The sequence below is a fragment of the Amblyraja radiata genome, chromosome 7, assembly GCF_010909765.2.
Source record: "Amblyraja radiata isolate CabotCenter1 chromosome 7, sAmbRad1.1.pri, whole genome shotgun sequence".
NCBI lineage: Eukaryota > Metazoa > Chordata > Chondrichthyes > Rajiformes > Rajidae > Amblyraja > Amblyraja radiata.
In genome coordinates this window covers 1,481,336-1,506,130 of record NC_045962.1, presented here as the reverse complement: position 1 = coordinate 1,506,130, position 24,795 = coordinate 1,481,336, and the positions used below count along the sequence as shown (strand labels likewise).

Below are 24,795 nucleotides of genomic sequence, written 5' to 3'. Positions count from 1 at the left end.
GATTCACAAAAATTAATATCATACTTTTATAATAATATATTATATTGAGAATCACCCTCAACAGAAGCACTAAGGGAAGATTGGGAACATGAGCTAATGATAAAGATCTCGAAGGATAGATGGGAAAAGTATTTGATGAATACACATAACTGTTCTATTAATACAAGACATAATTTAATTCAATTCAAATTATTACATAGACTATATTATTCAAAAACGAGGTTGAATACATTTTATCCAAACGTCTCTCCCAGATGCGATAAATGTTTGTTTCAAAACGCTAATATAACACATTCATTTGTAGGATGTACAAAGTTGAATAAATTTTGGAGTGATATATTTGATATATTTACAAAGCTCTTCAAGTCAAGAATAGAACCCAAAATGGAATGGATTATATTTGGAATAATAGGAGAAGATACCAATTTAAATAAAGACCAAAATGTTTTTTTTAATTATGCGTTAATAATTGGAAAGAAATTGATACTTAAATTTTGGAAAAATACAACCATACCAACTGTTAAAATGTGGATTAGGAATATGATGGACATAGCACGCCTTGAAGAAATGAGACTCCGACTAATAGATAAATATGACCAATTCTTAAGTAGTTGGTCTCCTTTCATCGACTTTTTGGAATCATGTGATGCAGCGGTACCATAAGGATTGCTGATTTCAGTTCATGACGTGGATAGATCTACATCTCCGAATATAGATTAGAAAAATTCTCTTTTAAGGGGCCTTTTCTTCTATTTCTACTTTCCACCTTTTCTTTTTTATTTTATTTTTTTATTTTAATTTTTTATATCCACACTTCACATTTTTCTACTCTCTACCATCTATTTTTCCACTCTTTCCCCTTTCTATTGTTTTCTTTTTCTTGTCTTGCTTACTCATAACATAAAACTAGAGGTTGTACATAGAATGGATCACGGTATGACATAGTTGGCACCTAAAATTAGGTGCCACTGTATTGTTTTGTATTGTATTAACTTCTAATAAAATAAACAAAAAAAAAAAAAGCAGGTACTTGGAGCAGCTGGAGTAGATACTGACATATATACATTTCACTCCACCAGGGCATCATCCACATCGGCGGCTAAAAGGATGGACGTGCCATTGGACCACATCCTGGCTACAGCGGGGTGGTCCATGGAGAAAACATTCCAAACGTTCTACAATAAGCCGCTAGCAGAACCTGTTTTATTTGCAGAAAGAGTTTTAGAATCTGCAAATATATAATTTAAGCCCGGGGGAGCATTTTTTATTTTTGTTATTGTTTAATAAATACCATTATTGTTTTACAAACAGATTCATGGTTGATTACGATAACATACTTCCTACCCTTGAATGACTTCGGCAGCGAGTGAAGTATGAACTGTTACACGGTTTGAAATCACAGAGCTTTAAAATCTTCACGTAGTCACTCACGTGACTCCGAAGTAAAATAGTAAGATTAAACGAGAACTTACCAGTTTGAAGTTTGATCTGTATTTTATGAGGCGTTACGATGAGGGATTACGTGCCCTCCGCTCCCACCCTCAATTATAGAGATCAACTTATATCTTAGTTCTCCTTTTCTTTACTATGTTTATTTCAATTATTGTGTTTTCCTGTGATTCCACACCGCTGCTTTGAATTATGTCGCGCATGCGTGCTGGACGGGTTCTTCACGTAATCCCTCATCGTAACTCCTCGTAAAATACAGATCAAACTTCAAACTGGTAAGTTCTCGGTTAATCTTACTATTAGGTGTGATTCTCACTGACCATCTCACAATTTAACAAAGCCACGCACACGTCTTCATTTGTACTTCATATAATATTATTCTCAATTATAGCCTTTGGCATTGGACTACACCAAGCACCAAATGGTTGCATTAGTATTTCTCACACTCACAAGTTTAAGTCTTAGAAACATAGCAAATAGGTACAGGAGTAGGCCATTCGGGATTTCGACCCACGCCTCCACTCAATATGATCATGGCTGATCATCCATAATCAGTATCCCGTTTCTGCTTTCTCCCTATACCCCTTGATTATGTTAGCCCTATGTTAGCCCTGATTATGTTAGCTCTAAATGTCTTGATATAGTCTTTACAAACTTGTCACTGTAAGCACTCCATTCTTGAATCAATTGACCAGAAGTACTAGGTAATGCAAAATATTTGGAGAGAACAGTTGGGACAAAGCCATGCAAACAAGAAAATAGGTGGAGGGAGGACCGAGGTTTGTGTAGGAAGGAACTGCAGATGCTGGTTAACATCAAAGATAGGCACAAAATGTTGGAGTAACTCAGCGGGACATGCAGCATCTCTGGACGAGGTGGTGTTTTGGGTCGAGACCCTTCTTCAGAACCAGACAGTAATGGATTTGACAGATTCAGGTCAGAATGGAAGAAGGGTGTGAGAGGAAGGTTGTGGTGCAGTCAGAATTTTGGAGTTAAAGACCCACAGCAGTTGGAAAAGCAGCAGTTAGTTCAGTGACACAAAACAATTAGACAAACAGCGGTCAGGCCACAGCTGTGGGGAGAAGCAATTAGGGCAGAGAATATTCAGTAATCTGAAACATTAAATCAAGCTGAGTGGTCCATGTTGTAAGGAGGAAGGTGGGTGCTGCATAATCTGACTCCCACTAACCTGCTCATTTCAACAGTCGACACTCACTCCATGTAATGCCATTGTGAATCACAAATGCCTGGATCACACAGATATCCTTCGTTTATGCCTTCTGCTCAGGGGGTAAACAACTGCACACAAAAGAAAACAGTTCTTCCCTTCTGTAAAAACTAAAAACCCTTCACTATAAAGCTGTTCCAATTGTTCCTTTACAGTCCTGCCCAGTGCCAGCTTTTAGTTAACCCTCCAAAATTGTTTCTCCTCTACCTGCTTAAAAATGCAAAAGTAGCAAGTCATTAAAAATGTATATGAAAACCATCTGAAGACTACACCAGTTTTAATCAATGATTGGGACTCGAACCAGTAATTTGATTGTAGTGCAAGACCTAAAATGAAGACAGGAAGAAGCCCATAGTCCAACACAAATCGTCTTGAAATTCATTGGCACCAGAGTAGAGTCGTCAAAGGAAACAGACAAGCCCCCGCACTAATAACATACAGAGGAGAACACCTTGGGATAGACGTGTGTTGATGGGAGTGAAGGCCATGGGTTGTGATGGCGTGGGTCAAGGAATAGAACCTCCTCCACACCTCGAGTGTCGAGTGATGAACACTGAAATATGTTCCCTGTATTTTTCCTGTTGTCATGAGATTATCAGATGGTGATGAATGATTAATACAGGTGCTAAACTGGGCTAATTGACTGCAATGGAATTATGCTGTTCAAATCATAAGTTTAACTAATCAAATGGAGTGATACAGTGTGGAAACAGGAACTTCAGCCCAACTTGCCCACACCGACCAACAATGTCCCAGCTACACTCGTCCCACCTGCCCGCATTTGCTCCATATCCCTCCAAACCTGTCCTATCCATGTACCTGCCTATCTGCTTCTTAAATGTTTTCCCCTTCATCTTAAACCTATGTCCTCTGTTCCTCGATTCTCCTGCACTTGGCAAGAGACTCTGTGCATCTACCCAATCTATTCCTCTCATGATCTTATACACCTCTATAAGATCAATAAGGATCTATAGATTACAGGCAAAGAGGGGGGAAAACAGGTAGCTTGATTAAACTTGTCATTTTGTTACACTCTAATCAATTTTTCAGTTCTTGACCATTGAGAGAACCCGATGTTTATAAGAGATAAAGTTAGAGATATGTACCTCGTTTGCATCAATACCACTATTCACAGACCATGTGGTTTGGAAACATTCGAGCATTCGCTGCTTCAGTTGTTTGGGCAGTCGATGAACACGAATGAAGTCCTTCAAGTCTTTAGTCCTGGTGTGGTACAAGGAACGTCGAGAATACATTCTCTGGATTATCGCAGTCACGTTGCCAAACACCACTGCGTGCATGAGAGCTGTGGAAGGAACACACCAGACCAGGTTCAATGGGGATCTGTTTTTGCAGCAAGCACGCAAATACTCTACAAGGATGTCTCTTCCAATATTTTGACGCCCAAAAGATTTGTGAAGTCTAGTCTTACCAGCAGTTGTGGAATTACTGTGCGAATCACTGCAGATGCTTGGAGAGTGAAAGTTAAGCCCCTGACCCACTTGCGTGTCCTTGGCACGCTAATTACGCGATGGTCCCGCGAGAGTCGCGCGAGTCATCATGCGTCCGCACAGCCGTTGGGAGCACGTGACGTCATTTGAAGATGGACACAAAATGCAGGAGTAACTCGGCACGATCGGCAGCATCTCTGGAGAGAAGGAATGGATGATGTTTCGGGTCGAGACTCTTCTTCAGTCTGAAAGAAGGATCTTGACCCGAAACGTCACCCATTGCTTCTCTCCAGAGATGCTGCCGGTCCTGCTGAGTTACTCCTGCATTTTGTGTCTATCTTCAATTTTCTTGGCCCCGCTCTGGGAGTAGGAGTGGGGGCGGATCCGGACCGCAACGGCCGTGAGCCCCAGGCCGAGTTCGGCGATCGTTTGCCTGCTTCTGTTGCTGTTGGAGGTGAGATGTTGCGTTGCGCCAGGGTCTTGGGCCTGTCCCACTTTGGCCGTCAGTTACGCGACAGGCCTGGTGGCGCGCGACGATTTTGTGCAGGACGAAGTCCACACTCCACCACACCACTCCATGCGCCCGTCCCCGCGCTACCTACGCTCTACCCATACTCTACCCACATGCTAGCAGGTCGCGTAAATGGCGTGCAAAAGACAGCCAAGTGGGACAGTCTAACTTGGAAACGGATAATTAGCTTCAGTTCTTGCCAGACAAATGAAAGCAAAATTCTCATCTTGGGGAAAAAAGGTTAGATGAACAAATATATGTTTGACCTACATTAATACCGATTTTTAAGAATTGATAAGGCCGTCTCCACCTTGGCAGTAGAGTTAAGGGCCTGTCCCACTTACGCAACTTTTCAGCAAACTGTCTGCGACCTTCGAGCTCGGGGGCACTCGCCTGAAAAACCACGAGCTGGATCGACCGTCAGCGCTGAACACAAACACACACACACACATATCGCAAAGGCGGGGGGCCATGGAAAGCGGGGCGCGCTGTCTGAAATTCACACGGTGCAAAGCCAAGGTGATACCCGCGATGAACAGGAAGGTTAAAGGTGGCTGGCACAGTGGGGGGGGGGGGGGAGAAGGCGGGAGAAGGGGTGGGAAGGGGGGAGAAGGGGAGAGAGAAGTGGGGGGGGGGGGGGGGGGAGAAGGAGTAGAGACACTTTTAAGAAGCCAGACAACTTTTAATAAGCCAGAGATACACAGCTGTGAAGTTTAGCGGGCATTTAACATTACCGGTCGGTTTTCCTTGGTTCTAAAAACTCGTGCTTACGTTTTTTTTCCCCAATTAAAATGCTCGGTCAGCAAAGGAGATTATCTACGGCTACCTCAACTACCTACAACGATGTGGTGACCTCACTACCACTGCCGACAATTTTTACTCGCAGAAAAATTTTCAGCTTGTCTTTTTTTGTTATCTTCTGTTAATCGTTAAGACAGGAGGGAGAGAGAAAGCAGGGAATTATAGAACAGTTTGCCTGACGTCGGTGGTGGGGAAGATGCTGGAGTCGATTATTAAAGATGCAATAGCATTTGTATAGCAGTAACCGGATCGGTTCAATTCAGCATGGATTTACGAAGGGGAAATCATTGCTTGACAAATTTTCTGGTGTTTTTTGAGGATGTAACAAGTAAAATGGACAAGGGAGAGCCAGTGGATGTAGTGTACCTGGAATTTCAGAAAGCCCTTGATCGGGTCCCACACAGGAGATTAGTGGGCAAAATTAGAGCACATGGTATTGGGGGTAGGGTACTGACATGGATAGAAAATTGGTTGGCAGACAAGAAACAGAGTAGGGATTAACAGGTCCCTTTCAGAATGGCTGGCAGTGACTAGTTGAGTACTGCAAGGCTCGGTACTGGGACCGCAGCTATTTACAATATATATTAACGATTTAGATGAAAGGATTAAAAGTAACATTAGCAAATTTGCAGATGGCACAAAGCTGGCTGGCAGTGTGAACTGTGAGGAAGATGCTGTGAGGATATAGGGTGACTTGGACAGGTTGGGTGAGTGGGCAGATGCATGGCAGATGCAGTTTAAAGTGGATAAAGTGAGGTTATCCACTTTGGTGGCAAGAACAGGAAGGCAGATTATTATCTGAATGGTGTCAGATTAGGAAAAGGGGAAGTACCACGAGACCTGGGTGTTCTTGTACATCAGCTAATGGCATGTTGACCTTCGTAATGAGAGGAGTTGAATTTAGAAGCAAATAAGTCTTTCTGCAGTTGTAGTGGACCCTGGTGAGACCACACCTGGAGTATTGTGTGCTGTTTTGGATTGTGCATGATTAGCCATGATCACATTGAATGGCGGTGCTGGCTCAATGGACCAAATGGCCTCCTCCTGCACCTGTTGTCTATGTATCAATGTATCTATCAGAATGGGTGGTGATCGGGATGGATGGCAAGTGGGAAGGAGAGTGATTGGGAAATTAGATGGCTGAAAACAGACTTTGATCAAGTTAGGTTGCATCTATGGAAAGAGAAACCGTTAATTCTGCAAGCAGTCCTGAACAGAAATATTAAATGTTCCTCTTTTCACAGATCCCACCTGACCAAATTATTTCTAGCGTTTCTTATCTTAATTCCAGTTTTAATTCCAGTTTATAATCCGTTTTCACCTAACCCACAGCTAACAATGGCCTGTTTCCTTATTCATTGTTACTTTTTGCATATCTTTCATTCATTTGTCTATATTTCTCTTTCTTCTGATTCACAGTCTGAAGAATGGTCTCCACCTGAAACGTCACCTCTTCCTGTTCTCCAAAGATGCTGTCTGATCCGCTGAGTTACTCCAGCTTTTTGTGTCTATCTCCAGATTTGCACAAGTTGCATCAAACATCAGTTATATCCAATAATTACATGTACGCAACTTTATTTATGTTTGCTTAATAAGATGTGCATTAGTTTGTGCTTCCTCCTTGCTATGTTGGACACCTGGGTGAGCTATAGTGCCTGAGAAACATTGAGTTTGCTACTTCCTGATCAGGATCCTTCGTACTCACCAGAAACTGATGAAATAAATATCCATATTCTACAAATAGAAACCGCATTACCATTGCTCTATGTATCGGTCTTCACTTTATCTGCAATGGTTCTCTTCCAATGACAATGAATGTGAACAGGGATAACTTTTTATACCATTTATTCATTGATCATGATTCCTTGTTTAATCTTCTCTGAGTTGTCCTCTCCATTTGCTTTAAGAAGATCACTATCCTGATGTGAACGAAAAACTAGGTGCATGGCTTAATGACTACAGTCATTCTGGCATCCACCATCATGAAGCCTTTTGAGAGGCTGGTCCTGGCGTACGTTAACTCCAGCCCTCCAGTCGGGAGCCACAGCTATTCACCTACTGCTACGGCAGGTCCTCAACAGATGCCATCTCCCTGGTCCTACTCTTATCCCTGGAATATCTGGCTGACAAGGTTGCCCACATCAGACTCCTATTTATTGACTTTAACATCCTAAGACTCTGCCTATAACAGCCTAAGTTCCACCAAACCTCAGAAACAACAACACCCTCTCCTCCCCTCCACAACTGGGATCCTTGACTTCCTGACTAATGGATAGCAATCTGTGAGAATACGGGAGAAAATATCCTCCATAATACTTTTAGTTTAGTTCAATTTAGAGATACAGCGCAGAAACCGGCCGTTCGGCCCAGCGAGTCTGCACCGACCAGCGATCCCCGCACATTAACACTATCCTACACACACTAGGGACAATTTACACTTATACCAAACCAATTAACCTGCAAACCTGTACGTCTTTGGAGTGTGAAAGGAAACCTGAAGATCTCGGAGAAAACTCATGCAGGTCACGGGGAGAACATACAAACTCCGTACATACAGCACCCGTGGTCGGGTTCGAATCCCGGTCTCTGGCGCTGCATGTGCTGTAAGGCCACAAATCCACCGCTGCACCACCATGCTCCCCTATCCCTTCTCAACATCCATGCTTCACAAGGCTGCATCCTCTGCTCCGGATCATACATGTGATTGTGTGGCCAACTGCTCTAACTCCATTTACAGGTTTGCAGATGACGCCACCATGCCGGGCTAGACCTCAACACAGTGATGAAACAGAGTGCAGGAGGGAGATAGAGAGTTAGTAACATGGTGTCAAGACAAGAACCTCTACTTCAAAAAAGACACAAATTGCTGGAGTCAGTTGCTTCAGCGCTTTGGTCTTTTATTGTAAATCAGCATCTGCGGTTTACATCAATGTTGTCGAAGTGGAGATGATCGGAGCTTCAAATGTCTAGGTCATAGAGTCACCGAGTCATAGAGTGGTACAATGTGGAAACAGGCCCTTCGGTCCAACATGCCCACACTGACCAGTCATAGATGACAAACATGTCCCAGCTACACTAGTCCCACCTGCCCACATTTAGTCTATATCCCTCCAAACCTGTCCTATCCATGTATCTGTCTAACTGTTTCTTAAACGATGGGATAATCCCAGCCTCAACTATCTCCTCTGGCAGCTTGTTCCATACACCCACCATCCTTAGTGTGAAAAAGTTACCCCTCAGATTTCTATTAAATCTTTTCCCCTTCACCTTGAACCTATGTCCTCTGATCCTCGATTCGCCTACTCTGGGCAAGAGACTTTGTGCATCAACCCGATCTACTCCTCTCATGATCACCCCTCATCCTCCTGCTCTCCAAGGAATTGAGTCCCAGCCTACTCAACCTCTCCGTATTGGTCAGTCCCTCTAGTCCTGGCAACATCCTTGTAAATCTTCTCAGTACCCTTTCCAGCTTGAAACTGGACCTCAGGTGCAAATACTGCCAACAAATTGATCTGGCTCAACCACATTGACACTAGGCATTTTATTTGCTTATTTATATGTATATTGAACTGAACTGGTCTGTATTTATGCTTACAATATTCTGTTGTGCTGCAGCAAGCAAGAATGTCATTGTCCTATCTGGGACACATGACAACAAACTCTCTTGACTTGACATCAATGCCTTTACTTCCTCAGGAGTCTAAGGAAGTTTGTCATGTCTTCAATGACTCTTACCAATTTCAACAGATGCACTGTAAAACACATCTAATCAGCATGAATCACAGATTGGTGTGGCAACTGTGTATTACAATAGGGGATGATCTTGTTAATAGTGACCACAACATAATTAATCTGAAAGGAATTATGGAAATCAATCAGAACCTATCCAAAGTGCAACAATCAACCAGGGTAGAGATAATTTTAATGAATTGAAAACAGACCTAGCAGAGATAGATTGGAAAGGGCATATTACAAAGTAAAATACAACCAATGTAAAGAAAGAACACATGGTTTATTGGGAAGTTCTATCAGGATTAAGTTTTTGTCCATTACTCTTTCCATTGTATAGAGCCAAACTCCAGTCAGTGATAGAATCAGCCCTGTATAGATACAGATGATGTGGAACATTGGAAAATGGAGGATGACCTCTTTAGTCAGAGGGCGGAGAATCTGTGGAATTATTTGCAAAAGAAGGCTGTGGAGGCAAAGTTAATGGATATTTTTAAGGCAGAGATAGATAGATTCTTGATTAGTACAGGTGTCAGGGGTTATGGGAAGAAGGCAGGAGAATGGCATTAGGAGGGTGAGATAGATCAGCCTTGATTGAATGGCAGGGTAGACTTGATGGGACGAATGGCCTAATTCTGCTCCTATCACTTCTGACCTTATGACCTTATGACACAGAAGCAGCTGGGTGAAACAAGTTGAATGCTGAGCAGATGGAATTCAGTGTGAAGATACCAATGGTATCACTCAGGAAGACTATGTTGAAAGAGCTGTTCTAAAGGGCCTGAATATGAACATTGCAGAAGACCAGTGATACTCTGGTGTTTTTGGACATGAATTCTCAAATTGAGAAGATGATTAAAAAATAAAAAATGTATAAACCCAAAGAGTTCATGATAGAACTTTTTATCACTCGTTAGAACCTATTGTGGACAACCCTTTACACCACATCACAGAAAAGACACAGGATTCCCATGGGAGTGAACAAAGGATGTTCTCCACACTGTTACCAAAGATGAAGGACATTTGTTATGTACAGAGATTGGGGGAAAGTTATTTTTCTTGGTAGGCCAAATGATCCCATGAATGTTTTAAACACGCTGAGAAGCACAATGAGAAGATGAAAACAAACATATCCTCCTGGCAAATGGGACAGTAATTATTCTTTCAAAATCACTGGCAAACAACTTAGAGGGGAGATGAGAGAATCTATTTTCTTGCTAAGCTGTTGAACTGCATCTGGAATGTTCTTGATAAGACAGTGCAAACAGATCATGTAAATAGTCTCAGAAACGGAACTGGGTTAGTGTTCAGGGAACGTGTGTGTCTTGGTGACAGCACAAGCTTGGCATATTGAAAGGCTGCTTCCATCATCTTAAGGCACTTGAGAGCTGCTGGGTTCAGTCCAGTTTTAGAGCAGTGTCTATCAGCACCTTTAGGAGAGACAGGGAGAAGCTCACAGGAATGGGTAACTGGCGTAAGCCCCAGTTGCTGTTTCAATTATGTGATCATCTTCCTGGAGCTTTCTTTGTGCTGACATTCTGTTCAGCAATTTCCACCGTTAGGTACCATATCGTGAATAAAGTATCACTGTTAGTTATAAGGACACAAAGAAATCTCTGTCTCTTTAGAGACAAAACTGAATTAAATAAAAGTTGAATAATAAATTGATGTTTAAACCTCATCACAAGAAAGAGATCCCACTGTTCTGGGGAATATCATCATTTTACTCTGCAAAGTTTAACATTTAGTACAAATAGCAAACCTAATGGATGACTGCAGATAAAATAAAATATATAAAGCATTCAATAATTCAAGTTTGAGTGATGCTATGATATAGATGAAAGAGATGTTCTCATTCTTTAACAGCATAAATAGCTAATAATCTCTTCAAAGGGTTTCCAGTTGCTGGAACATTAATCGGCAAAGCAACCTGCAGAAAGGTTACTGTGGAAAATATAGAGCTCACTATGTCATCACTGATTTTTAATGTTAATGCACAATGAGCAAATAATGTATAATGTACAAGTTTTAATGAGCAGCAGTAGCCAGACCAGTGAGTGAGTGGATTGGCTGAGACGTCCTAATTACCTCAGTGGGTACTTGACCTGATTGGATAAAATTAAGTTAATAGAAAAATAGAAAATAGGAGCAGGAGTAGGAGTAGGCCATTCGGCCCTTCGAGCCTGCACCGCCATTCGATATGATCATGGCTGATCATCCAACCCAGTATCACGTACCTGCCTTCTTCCCATACCCCCTGATCCCTTTAGCCACAAGGGCCACATCTAACTCCCTCTTAAATATAGCCAATGAACTGGCCTCAACTACCCTCCGTGGCAGAGAGTTCCAGAGATTCACCACTCTCTGTGTGAAAAATGTTTTTCTCATCTCGGTCCTAAAGGATTTACCCTCTATCCTCAAACTGTGACCCCTTGTCCTGGACGTCCCCAACATCGGGAACAATCTTCCTGCATCTAGCCTGTCCAACCCCTTAAGAATTTTGTAAGTTTCTATAAGATCCCCCCTCAATCTCTTAAATTCTAGCGAGTACAAGCCGAGTCTATCCAGTCTTTCTTCATATGAAAGTCCTGACATCCCAGCAATCAGTCTGGTGAACCTTCTCTGTACTCCCTTTATGACAAGAATGTCTTTCCTCAGATTTGGAGACCAAAACTGTACGCAATAATCCAGGTGTGGTCTCACCAAGACCCTGTACAACTGCAGTATAACCTCCCTGCTCCTATACTCAAATCCTTTTGCTATGAATGCCAACATACCATTCGCTTTCTTCACTGCCTGCTGCACCTGCATGCCTACTTTCAATGACTGGTGTACCATGACACCCAGGTCTCGTTGCATCTCCCCTTTTCCTAATCGGCCACCATTTAGATAATAGTCTACTTTCCTGTTTTTGCCACCAAAGTGGATAACCTCACATTTATCCACATTATACTGCATCTGCCATGCATTTGCCCAATCACCCAGCCTATCCAAGTCACCTTGCAGCCTCCTAGCATCCTCCTCACAGCTAACACTGCCCCCCAGCTTTGTGTCATCCGCAAACTTGGAGATGTTGCATTCAATTCCCTCGTCCAAATCATTAATATATATTGTAAATAGCTGGGGTCCCAGCACTGAGCCTTGCGGTACCCCACTAGTCACTGCCTGCCATTGTGAAAAGGACCCGTTTACTCCTACTCTTTGCTCCCTGTTTGCCAGCCAGTTCTCTATCCACATCAATACTGAACCCCCAATACCGTGCTTTAAGTTTGTATACTAATCTCTTATGTGGGACCTTGTCGAAAGCCTTCTGATATATCACATCCACTGGTTCTCCCTTATCCACTACTAGTTACATCCTCGAAAAATTCTATAAGATTCGTCAGACATGATTTAGTTTTCGTAAATCCATGATGACTTTGTCCAATGATTTCACCACTTTCCAAATGTGCTGCTATCCCATCTTTAATAACTGACTCTAGCAGTTTCCCCACCACCGATGTTAGACTAACTGGTCTGTATTTCCCCGTTTTCTCTCTCCCTCCTTTTTTTAAAAGTGGGGTTACATTAGCTACCCTCCAATCCTCAGGAACTACTCCAGAATCTAAAGAGTTTTGAAAAATTATCACTAATGCATCCACTATTTCTGGGGCTACTTCTTAAGTACTTTGGGATGCAGCCTATCCGGCCCTGGGGATTTATCGGCCTTTAATCCATTCAATTTATCTAACACCACTTCCTGGCTAACCTGGATTTCACCCAGTTCCTCCATCTCATTTGTCCCGCGGTCCCCTGCTATTTCCGGCAGATTATTTATGTCTTCCTTAGTGAAGACGGAACCAACGTAGTTATTCAATTGGTCTGCCATGTCCTTGTTCCCCATGATCAACTCACCTGTTTCTGACTGCAAGGGACCTACATTTTACTTCGGAGTCACGTGAGTGACTACGTGAAGAACCCGCTTCCAACGCATGCGTGTCATATCGCTACACGCATTGCACGAGTCAACAGAAGGGTGGAGGGCATCCCCCAGTAACGGGAGAAGGAAAAAAGGACCAGCAAAAGGCAGGTAAGGACTCTGCATTTTTATTCACAGAAAAATGGACAGAGTGAAAAGGAAGCGGTCTGCAAAAAAGCTGCCCGAGAAACGCGTTGTAAACGTGGATGAACGGCAGAGACAGCAGCCGTCGGCTCTAGAGGCCTCGGTAGAGGAATCAGCTGTGCCAGAAATCATTCTGGCACCGACGAAACTTACTCACCGGCCGGGAGGCAAAGTTCAAACAAAAACGCACCATCTAGCAGAGCCCGACTTGGAGCAGCAGCGGGCGACCAGCCCGTATCAATATCGGACCAGGGCTGAACGGGTGCGGGAGACGGAACAAACCCGCTATGAGTGGCTGCATACGGAGCAGCCAGGAGAAACAGCTGACCGGGAACAGACGTGGACCGACAGTCAGGACCGGTGTGGCCAGCGGCGGGACGAGGAAAGCCCGCAAACCAGCACCCGTGAGTACCGGGGACGGGAACAGCTGGGATACAGAGAAGAGCAGCACACTGCTGAAAGGCTGCAGGAATGGGAGCAGCCAAAAATAGCAAGTGCAGCTCACCGTCTAAAGGAGCTGCTGGAGGAGCTCCTTCACAGTGGCAGTCCCATGAATGTGGAGACTAGCCACAGTGGGCAGACAAGCCCCATATGGGTACCCCGTGAGGGACCCCCTGAAATCTCGACCTCTTCGGAGGAGAGTGGGCAGGACCCTGATGGGCCAGACCCTGATCACACAGCTTCCCATGATCCTGAATCTGCAGAAAAACATACACTGCTGGACATGGTGGCTGATTACTTCAAACCAAGTCAAACAGGGGCAGACTTGGATTCCAGGATGGCAGCCAGTATTAACTACATGTCTGGCCATCAACTCCAACAACAAATATTCACAGAGACACTGGCCAGACATCTGCCACCTGGTAACTGTGATGTATTACAAATCCCCAGTGTCAACCAATGCATTTGGAAGCATATGGGGAAGGAAATCAGGAACCATGATCTCAAAATCCAGAAAGCCTTAAAGGGGCTTACGGCAGGGATCACAGCTTACATCCGCACCCTGGACAAAACAGAGCAAACTAAAGGCCACCAAGACGCACTAGCCCTGTTCTGTAATGTACAATATGAGCTGAATAGCATGCGGAGGGCGGCTATTCAGCCAGCACTGGATCCTAAATATGCAACAATTTGCAAACAAAGAGCCGTTAAAACCCCAACCCTTTTGTTTGGGGAAGCCAAGACACTGGGGCTCATCAAAACCAGCGCAAAGGCTTATTTTGGATCACGGTACCAGCCACATGGAAGACCGAAAAGTGTGGCTTATATCAGTGGCAGTGCCAGAACCCAATATAACCCGCAGCAGCCTTCTTTTAGGGTATGGCCAGGGACGGCCACCCTGGAAGATGCGGAAGCCTAAACCTCCAGTACAACCACGAACACGAATAAAAACAAAACCCCCTTTTTTCAAAAAACAAAGAAAATAATACAACCACCAGTAACCATGGAGGTAGGTGGGTGTGGTTCTTTTGTAAAAAAGGGACCCACGACGGTGGGAGGGAGGTTGCAATACTACAGTGACGAATGGTGTAAAATCACTACAGACTCGTATGTTCTAAGCAGTATTCAGGGTTATCTGATAGAATTTACTCATCCCAATAACCCCCCAGTACAACATACACCAGAAAGGCATTTCGTCCTTACAAAAACCGAACAATCTAAAGCCCACATGGAGCTACAACGATTGTATACAAAAGGTGTGATTGAGCATACTACTCATGAACAATTAAAATTTGTATCAAACATATTTATTAAAAATAAAAAAGATGGGGGTTGCAGGATTATCATTGACCTTTCAACCCTAAACACATTCGTTCAATATGTTCATTTTAAGATGGATACCTTTATCACTGCTAAAGATTTAGTATCAGCTGGTTTCTATATGACAAGCATTGACTTAAAAGATGCATACTATATAGTACCCATCAGAGGGGAACACAGACGGTAGTTAAGTGTAAATTGATACCAGAAACGAATATGGATTATCTAGGATTCACCATTAACACGGTCAATATGTTAGTAACTTTACCAATAAATAAAGCCGCAGCCCTACAGGAGGATTGCAGCGAGCTTCTTAACACCAACAGACCCTCCATTAGACGGGTAGGCCGGATAATTGGGAAGATTGTGGCTTCATTCCCGGCCACACATTTTGGGCCATTACATTATCAAAATTTGCAAAGAGCAAAAATTAGAGCACTCAAATTTAACAAAGGTCATTTTGATAGACCTATGGAGCTGCCTACGGAAGCTATAATTGAACTACAGTGGTGGGAACATAGCATTAGGTATTGCCCCAACCCCATCATTATTGACAACTCGTCTATGGTATTACAAAATGGTGTATCCAAAGAAACATTTGGATATCGGCAACATACCTACCAGGTAAGCTAAATTCAGTGGCAGACACCAGGTCACGCAAATTTAATGAAAACACGGAATGGATGTTAAATAAAAATGTATTTGCTGAAATTACAGCAAAATATGGTAGACCAGATATTGATATTTTTGCGTCCAGGTTGAATCACCAATTACCAAGGTATGTGTCCTGGGAACCAGACCCTGGGGCAGAAGCTACAGATGCTTTCTCACTGCATTGGGGGAAATGGCGTTTTTTATGCTTTTCCCCCATTCTGCATCATCAATCGGGTACAAAGGAAAATTCAACAATATTCGGCATCTGGGATTCTCATAGTACCCGATTGGCCTACTCAACCGTGGTATTCGGTCATACAGGGGATGGTGTTAGAACCATGTTCCATTATTGGACATAGCCCGAATTTATTAATTCATCCAGTAACTGGAGGGGGGCAGTCACCCATGCCATAAGACTATGGATTTGTTGATTTGTAGAGTCTGAAAGACCCACTACACGGCATGGGGCTGTCAGACAGGACGATGAATCTCATCACATCCGCACAAAGACTGTCAACACGGAAGCAGTACCTCGGACACATCAAGAAATGGGGCATATACTGCTTTGACAACAACCTAGACCAAAGGGCCAAGAACATTCCGGCCGTATTGGAATTCTTAACAAACCTCCATTATGATAAACGATTGGGCTACAGTGCCATCAATAGTGCCAGAAGTGCACTCTCCAATTACCTATCACAAGGAACGGAGCGGCACACGGTGGGAACGCACCCCCTGGTAACAAAACTTATGAGGGGCATATTCAATGCAAATCCCCCTAAAACCAGGTACTCCAAAATCTGGGATGTGGGTGTCGTTTTAAACATGCTGAGGAGCTGGTCGCCCATAAACAGCATTATCACTGCAGAAACTGACCATGAAGATGGTTATGCTCATGGCGTTAGTTACTGCACAACGAGTCCAGTCATTAAGCAAACTGAGCCTGGACTCCTTGATCATCTCACGAGAGAAACTGGTGTTTGTCATACATGAGTTAATAAAACAAACAGACCAGGTTCATCGGGTCAAGTGATTGAATTTATGGCATATCCATATGACGAACGTCTGTGTATAGCAAGACATATCCAATTATACATGGAATATACTAAGAGCATTCGAGGTCAGGAAATGGCTTTGTTAATTTTCTTACAAGAAACCGCACAAAAGGGTCACGACCCAAACTATCTCAAGGTGGCTCAAATGTGTCCTAAAGATGGCAGGAATAGACACTAATGGTTTTAAATCTCATTCCACCAGGGCTGCAGCAACATCCGCAGCAAAAATTCTGAGGTACCCACGGACCAAATCCTCAGAATAGCAGGATGGTCATCCGAAAGGACTTTCCAAAGGTTTTATAATAAACCAGTTTTGGAGCCATCATCATTTTCGGAAAGCATTTTACGTTCAATATTATAATTTGCCCGAAGGGTTACAGGGCTATGATTTCAATTAATAAATGTATTTTCTCGTTATATCACACAAGTCTTTGTATAAGTGTGTCTAAAATTGCTAATGATACTCTCTCCCGATACCCAAGGCAGTTGTGAAGCATGGACTCGTTCCACGGCATGAGGTCACAGAGCTTTGAAATCTTCACGTAGTCACTCACGTGACTCCGAAGTAAAATAGTAAGATTAAACGAGAACTTACCAGTTTGAAGTTTGATCTGTATTTTATGAGGAGGAACGTTGAGGGAATACGTGCCCTCCGCTCCCACCCTCCTATGATCATATCAAAACTGGTATCTCTTTGATAATCTTACTATGTTAGGTCATTATAGTTTCTGTGACCTCACACCGCTGCTTTGAAGAATGACACGCATGCGTTGGAAGCGGGTTCTTCACGTATTCCCTCAACGTTCCTCCTCATAAAATACAGATCAAACTTCAAACTGGTAAGTTCTCGTTTAATCTTACTATTTGTTTTAACTAATCTCTTTCTCTTCACATATCTATAAAAACTTTTGCAGTCTGTTTTTATGTTCCCTGCCAGTTTTCTTTCATAATCTATTTTCCCTTTCCTAATTAAGCCCTTTGTCCTCCTCTGCTGGACTGAATTTCTCCCAGTCCTCTGGTAGGCTGCTTTTTCTGGCAAATTTGTACGCTTCATCTTTTGGTTTGATACTATCCCTGATTTCCCTTGTTATCCACAGATGCACTACCTTTCCTGATTTATTCTTTTGCCAAACTGGGATGAACAATTGTTGTAGTTCATCCATGCAGTCTTTAAATGTTTTCCATTGCATAGCCACCGTCAACCCTTTAAGAATCAATTGCCAGTCAATGTTGGCCAATTCACGTCTCATATCCTCAAAGTTACCTTTCTTTAAGTTCAGGACCCTTGTTTCTGAATTAACAATGTCACTCGCCATCCTAATGAAGAACTCAACCATATTATGGTCAATCTTGCCCAAGGGGTCACGCACAACAAGACTGCTAACTAACCCTTCCTCATTACTCAATACCCAGTCTAGAATGGCCTGCTCTCTCGTTGGTTCCTCTACATGTTGGTTTAGAAAACTATCCCGCATACATTCCAAGAAATCCTCTTCCTCAGCACCCCTGCCAATTTGATTCACCCAACCTATATGTAGATTGAATTCTCCCATTATAACTGTTTTACCTTTGTTGCACGCATTTCTAATTTCCTGTTTGATGCCATCCCCAACTCCACTACTACTGTTAGGTTGCCTGTACACAACTCCCACTAGCGTTTTCTGCCCCTTAGTGTTTCGCAGTTCTACCCATATCGATTCCAGATCCTCCAAGCTAATGTCCTTCCTTTCCATTGCGTTAATCTCCGCTCTAAGCAGCAACGCTACCCCACCTCCTTTCCCTTTCTGTCTATCCCTCCTGAATATTGAATATCCCTGGATGTTCAGCTCCCATCCTTGGTCACCCTGGAGCCATGTCTCCGTGATCCCAACTATATCATAGTCATTAATAGCTATCTGCACGTTCAACTCATCCACCTTATTATGAATGCTCCTTGCATTAAGACACAAAGCCTTCAGGCTTGTTTTTACAACACTTATACAATTATGTTGAAAAGTGGCCCTTTTTGATTTTTGCCCTGGTTTTGTCTGCCTGCCCCTTTTACTTTTCACCTTGCTACCTATTGCTTCTACCCTCATTTTACACCCCTCTGTCTCTCTGCTCACACATTTAAGAAACCCTACCACCTCTTATTCTCTGACTTCTGCCTCACACACTACTAGCTTTCTCTATTTGAGTCCCTCCCCCCAACCGTTCTAGTTCCGGTCTAAGGCAGCGGCCTGTTGCGAGGGACCTAGTTGAGGGGAAGTGTGAGTCTTTGGCTCAAGAGTCTTCAGCGCTGAGGCGCTGAGGCTTCACTTGAATCAATTCTGCATGTGTCCGATATTTAAACTTGTGACATATTGCAGTGCAGAAGGAGGCTATTGACAGCAGAGTTTCACTCAAACAGTAGGTTTCACTCAACTCTGAGTGTGTCTCATTTTAAATTTGGGATTTTGGCCACAGACGTAATGGCAGGCAAGTTGTTACGGTGTCTATCCTGCAGGATGTGGGAAGTCAGGGACACTGCTGGTGCTTCTGACAACCACACCTGCGGAAATTGTGTCCAGGTACAGCTCCTGAATGAACGTGTTGGGGAACTGGAGCAGCAGTTGGATGACCTCAGGATCATCCGGGAAAACAAGAGTTTCCTGGACAGGACCGATAATGAGGTTGTCACACCAAGGATACAGGAAGAGTGAAGGTGGGTGACTGTGAGAAAGAAGAGTAAACATGGAGTGCAGGAGGCCCCGGTGGCTGTACCTACTGAAAACAGGTACACCTTCTTGGGAGCGGATGACACGACAAGATTGAGTGGCAGCCAGGGCTGTGATTCCAACCCTGGTGCTGAGGCTCAACGGGGAAGAGTGACATCAAGCAGAGCCATATCATTGTCTAGTTTAGTTGGGAGATGGGAGAATCCATCGTCAGAGGTGCGGACAGGAGATTCTGCAGCGTGTAAGCACGAACTGCAGATGCTGGTTCAAATCGAGAGTAGACACAAAATGCTGGAGTAACTCAGCGGGTGAGGCAGCATCTCTGGAGAGAAGGAATGGGCGACGTTTCAGGTCGAGACCCTTAGGTACCATATCGTGAATAAAGTATCACTGTTAGTTATAAGGACACAAAGAAAACTCTGTCTCTTTAGAGATGAGAGTAGAATTTCTTCCAATGACTAAACTGAATTAAATAAAAGTTGAACAAACCTCAACATAAGAAAGAGATCCCACTGTTCTGGGGAATATCATAATTTTACTCTGTAAAGTTTCTCATTTAGCACAAATAACAAACCTAATAGATGACTGCAGATAAAATAAAATATGTAAAGTATTCAATAATTCAAGTATATGATGCTATGATATAGATGAAAAAAGATTTTTTCATTCTTTGAACTGTTTAATAGCCGAAATAACTAATAATCTAATTAAAGGTTTTCCAGTTGCTGGAACACTAATTCTGCAAATCAACTTGCAGAATAGTTAGTTTAGATAGTTAGACAGACCATCAGTCTGAAGAAGGGTCTCGATCCAAAACGTCGCCCATTTCTTACCTCCAGAGATGCTGCCTCACCCGCTGAGTTACTCCAGCATTCTGTGTCTATCGGAGATTCTGCGGCAGCAGGTGAGACTCCAGGATGGTGTGTAGCCTCCCTGGTGCCAAGGTCCAAGATGTCTCGGAGCGGCTGCACGGCATCCTCAAGAGTGAGGGGCACAAACGATATGGGTAGGAAGAGGAAGGAACATCGCCAAGTGGGATGTTTTTAAAAGTGTGCTGAAGAAAGCTCAGGATATATACGGCCCCACTAGAGTGAAGGGCAAAGCAGGCAAAAGTAAGGAAGCTTGGCTGATGAGGGAATTTGAGGGTAGGCACCAAATGCTGGAGTAACTCAACGAGTCAGGCAGCATCTCTGAAGAGAAGGAATGGGTCGAGAGGGAAATTCTCATGACTCAGAGGGAAATTGAGGCGTTGGTCAAAAACAAGAATGATGCATGGGACAGGTATAGGCAGCTGGGATCAAGTGCATCCCTGGGTGAGTTTCGGGAACTAAGGAGTAAACTGAAAAAGGAGATCAGAAGGGCAAAATCAGGCCCAGGAGAAGTGGGTCGCATTAAGGACAATCCCAAAAGAATTTATAAATACATAAGGGGGAAAGGGTAACTAGAGAGAGAGGAATCAACGCGGTCACCTCTGTGTGGAGCCACAGGAGATGGGCAAGGTCCTCAATGAGGTTCTGTATTTACTGAGGAGAAAGACAGTAGGACGGAGGAAATTGGGCCAGTCAATGGAAGTGTCTTGAGAGCAGTCAGTTTTACCATTGAAGAAGTACGGAAGGTACTGTTGTGTTTGAAGGTAGACAAATCTCCAGGGCCTGATCAGATATATCCGAGGACATTGTGGGAATCTAGAGAGGAAATTACGGGAGCCCTGGTTGAAATTTACGAGTCGTCCTTAAATACAGGAGAGGTGCCGAAAGACTGGAGGGGGGCAAATGTTGTGCCTCTTTTCAAGAAGGGCTGCAGGGAAAATGCTGGGAATTATACGCTAGTGAGCTTAACATCTATAGGTGATAAATTACTGGAGAGTATTCTGAGGGATTGGATATATTGGCATTTTGATGGGCAAGGGCTGATTAGGGATAGTCAGCATGGTTTTGTACGTGGGAGGTCGTGTCTCACAAATCTGATTGATTTTTTTTAAGGCGTGACCAAAAAAGTTGATGAGGGCAGAGCTGTAGATGTTGTGTTGATGGACTCCAGTAAGGCGTTTGACAAGGTTCCGCATGGTAGGCTGCCCTGGAAGGTTAGATCGCATGGGATCCAAGGAGAGATAGCTGAATGGATAGCAAATTGGCTCCATGGTAGGAAGCAGAGGGTGATGGTGGAAGGTTGCTTCTCGGACTGGAGGCCTGTGACTAGTGGTGTGCCTCAGGTTCGGTGTTGGGTCCGTTACTGTTTGTCATCTACATCAGTGATTTGGATGAGAACATACAGGGCAAGATTAGCAAGTTTGCTGCTGATACAAAATTTAGTGGTTTTGCAGATAGTGAAGATGGTTGTGAAAGATTGCAGCAGGATCTGGATCGATTGGCCAGGTCGGAGGAGGAATTGTTGATGGAATTTAATACAGAGAAGTGTGAGGCATTGCATTTTGGGACGTCAGAGTATTGAGTATAGAAGTTGGGAGGTCATGTTGCAGTTGTATAAGACGTTGGTGAGACGGCATTTAGAATATTGTGTTCAGTTCTGGGCACCATGTTATATGAAATATATTGTCAAGCTTAAAAGGGTTCAGAAAAGATTCATGAGGATGTTGCCAGGACTAGCATGTTGCTGAGCCATATAGAGAGATTGAGTAGGTTGGGTATCTATTCCATCGAGTGCAGGAGGATGAGGGGTGATCTTATAGAGGTGTACATAATCATGAGAGGAATAGATCGGGTAGATACACAGTCTTTTGCCCAGAGTAGGGGAATCAAGGAGAGAGGACATTGGTTCAAGGTGAAGGGGAAAAGATTTAATAGGATTCTGAGGGGTAACTTTTTCACACAAGGGTGGTGGGTGTATGGAGCAAGCTGCTGGAGGAGGTAGTTGTGGCTGGGACTATCCCATCATTTAAGAAACAGTTGGACAGGTACTTGGACAGGACAGGTTTGGAAGGATATGGACCAAGTGCAGGCAAGTGGGACTACTATAGCTGGGACATGTTTGTCATCTATGACTGCTATATTTTCATATACATTGTTTTTATTCTGATACCGTGTCCTGATAAGTGAAGGGCAATGAGGAAGGTCCTTTCTTGCTTTGGAAAGATGAAGACATCAGACCAAGAGTGCACCTGAGATCACCCCATCATGACTGGAGTGTGCAGTGTTCACATACAGCGCAGAATATGAAAAAAAATCACATCCAGTGAAAGTTAAACAATTTATGTTGCTTTCTCTGGATAATTTGTGTGAGGCAAACACTATTACTCCTAATAGATTAGAGATATGAATCATGAATGAAAAGTAATCAATATCATCCAAGCTTCATCAATCTGAAGAAGGGTCTCGACCCGAGCCATCACCCATTCCTTCTCTCCGCAGCTATGTACAATATACATTAATGATTTAGATGAAGGAATTTCATTATCAAATTTGCAGATAACACAAAACTGGGTGGCAGTGTGAATTGTGAAGAGGATGCTATGAAAATGCAGGGGGACTTGGACAGGTTGGGAGAGCGGGCAGTTGCATGGCAGATGCAGTATAATGTGAATTAATGTGAGGTTATCCACGTTGGTGGCAAGAACAGGAAGGCAGATTATTCTCTGAAGAGGGGTTAGGAAGTGGGGAAGTACAACGAGACCTGGTTGTCCTTGTACATCAATCACTGAAAGTAAACATGCAGGTTCAGCAGGCAGTGAAGTAAACTTCATAACAAGAGGAGTTGAGTATTGAAAAGGTCCTTCTGCAGTTGTTCAGGGCCCTGTTAAGACCACCTGGAGTATTCTGTGCAGATTTGGTCTCCAAATTTAAGGAAGGACATTCTTGCTATTGAGGGAGTGCAGCGTAAATTCATGAGATTTATTCCTGGGATGGCGGGACTGTCATATGCTGAGAGAATGGAGCGACTGGCCTTGTCTTCACTGGAATTTAAAAGGATAAGAGGGATTCTTGTAGAAACATATAAAATTATTAAGGGATTGGACATGCTAGATGCAGGAAACATGCTCCCGATGTTGGGGGAGTCCAGAAACAGGGACCACAGTTTAAGAATAAGGTGTAAGCCATTTAAAACAGATGAGAAAAAAAATTGTTCACATAGTGAGTTGTGAATTTGTGAAATTCTCTGCCTCAGAAAGCAGTGGAGGCCAATTCACTGCATGCATTCAAAAGAGAGTCAGATAGAGCTCTTAGGGCTAGCGGAATGAAGGGATATGGGGAGAAGGCAGGAACGGGGTACTGATTGTGGATGATCAGCCATGATCACAGTGAATGGTGATGTTGGCTCGAAGGGCCGCATGGCCTACTCCTGCACCTATTGTCTATATATCTATGTATGTATCCAGAGATGCTGCCTGTCCCGCTGAGTTACTCCAGCTTTTTGTGTCAAGCTTCATCAATAAATTGTCTCACATTGAAAAATATACAGTAGCTTGAGGCCTGTAAAAATGCATCTGCTCCACCTTACAAGTGACTAGCGCTAGGATTACACTGCAAAGTTATTCTGCACACAATACCCCTCTTCTCTATATCTTTGCACATACTGGCAGTCTTGCATCCTGCCAATCTGTTTAAAGTAATTTAAAGTTTTGCTAATAACATGACAAAGACCATTTCAGGCCAGATGAGTATACGTAGACTGTCATAGCACAGCATTAATTCCATGCGATTGTATTCAAAACAGAGAGAAAACAGGGAATTATAGACCAGTTAGCCTGACATCGGTGGTGGGGAAGATACTGGAGTCAATCATAAAAGATGAAATAGTCGCACATTTGGATAGCAGTAACAGGATCGGTCCGATTCAGCATGGATTTACGAAGGGGAAATCATGCTTGACTATTCTTCTGTAATTTTTTGAGGATGTAACTAGGAAAATGGACAAGGGCAAGCCAGTGGATGTAGTGTACCTGGACTTTCAGAAAACATTTCATAGGAGATTAGTGGGCAAAATTAGGGCACATGGTATTGGGGGTAGGGTGCTGGAATGGAAAGAAAATTGGTTGGCAGACAGGAAACTAAGAGTAGGGATTAACGGGTCCCTTTCAGAATGGCAGGTAGTGACTAGTGGGGTACCGCAAGGCTCAGTGCTAGGACCGCAGCTATTTATCCATATTACTAAAAGTCTGATCTTGACCACTTCCTGTTGTTCTGTATATTTATGGCTGTGATTTTTGGCCAGAATCAGAGTCCCCCTCCGCTGCGCAGGACAAGAGGATTTTTCCCATCGATGAAAAATAAAAGAGTTATTAGTGTTTAAAAAATGTTGAGATTCTCCCTCCTGAAGGCCACGTCCCTTCCGGAGGGACTATAAACCCCAGAAGTGTTGAGTGCCTCCGTCAGTCTCTACAAGATGGGGGAGCGAGAGGGT

General features: G+C 43.4%; 1 protein-coding gene across 1 annotated transcript in view; it reads right to left on the bottom strand.

Moving 5' to 3' along the window:
* Nucleotides 1-24,795, bottom strand: part of LOC116975666 (potassium voltage-gated channel subfamily H member 8-like) — an 851,239-nt gene that overhangs the window by 211,282 nt on the left and 615,162 nt on the right. Inside the window, exon 9 of the mRNA XM_033024992.1 lies at nt 3,784-3,983. Coding sequence (XP_032880883.1) covers nt 3,784-3,983 — 200 coding nt within the window. The remainder of the gene's footprint in view (nt 1-3,783; nt 3,984-24,795) is intronic.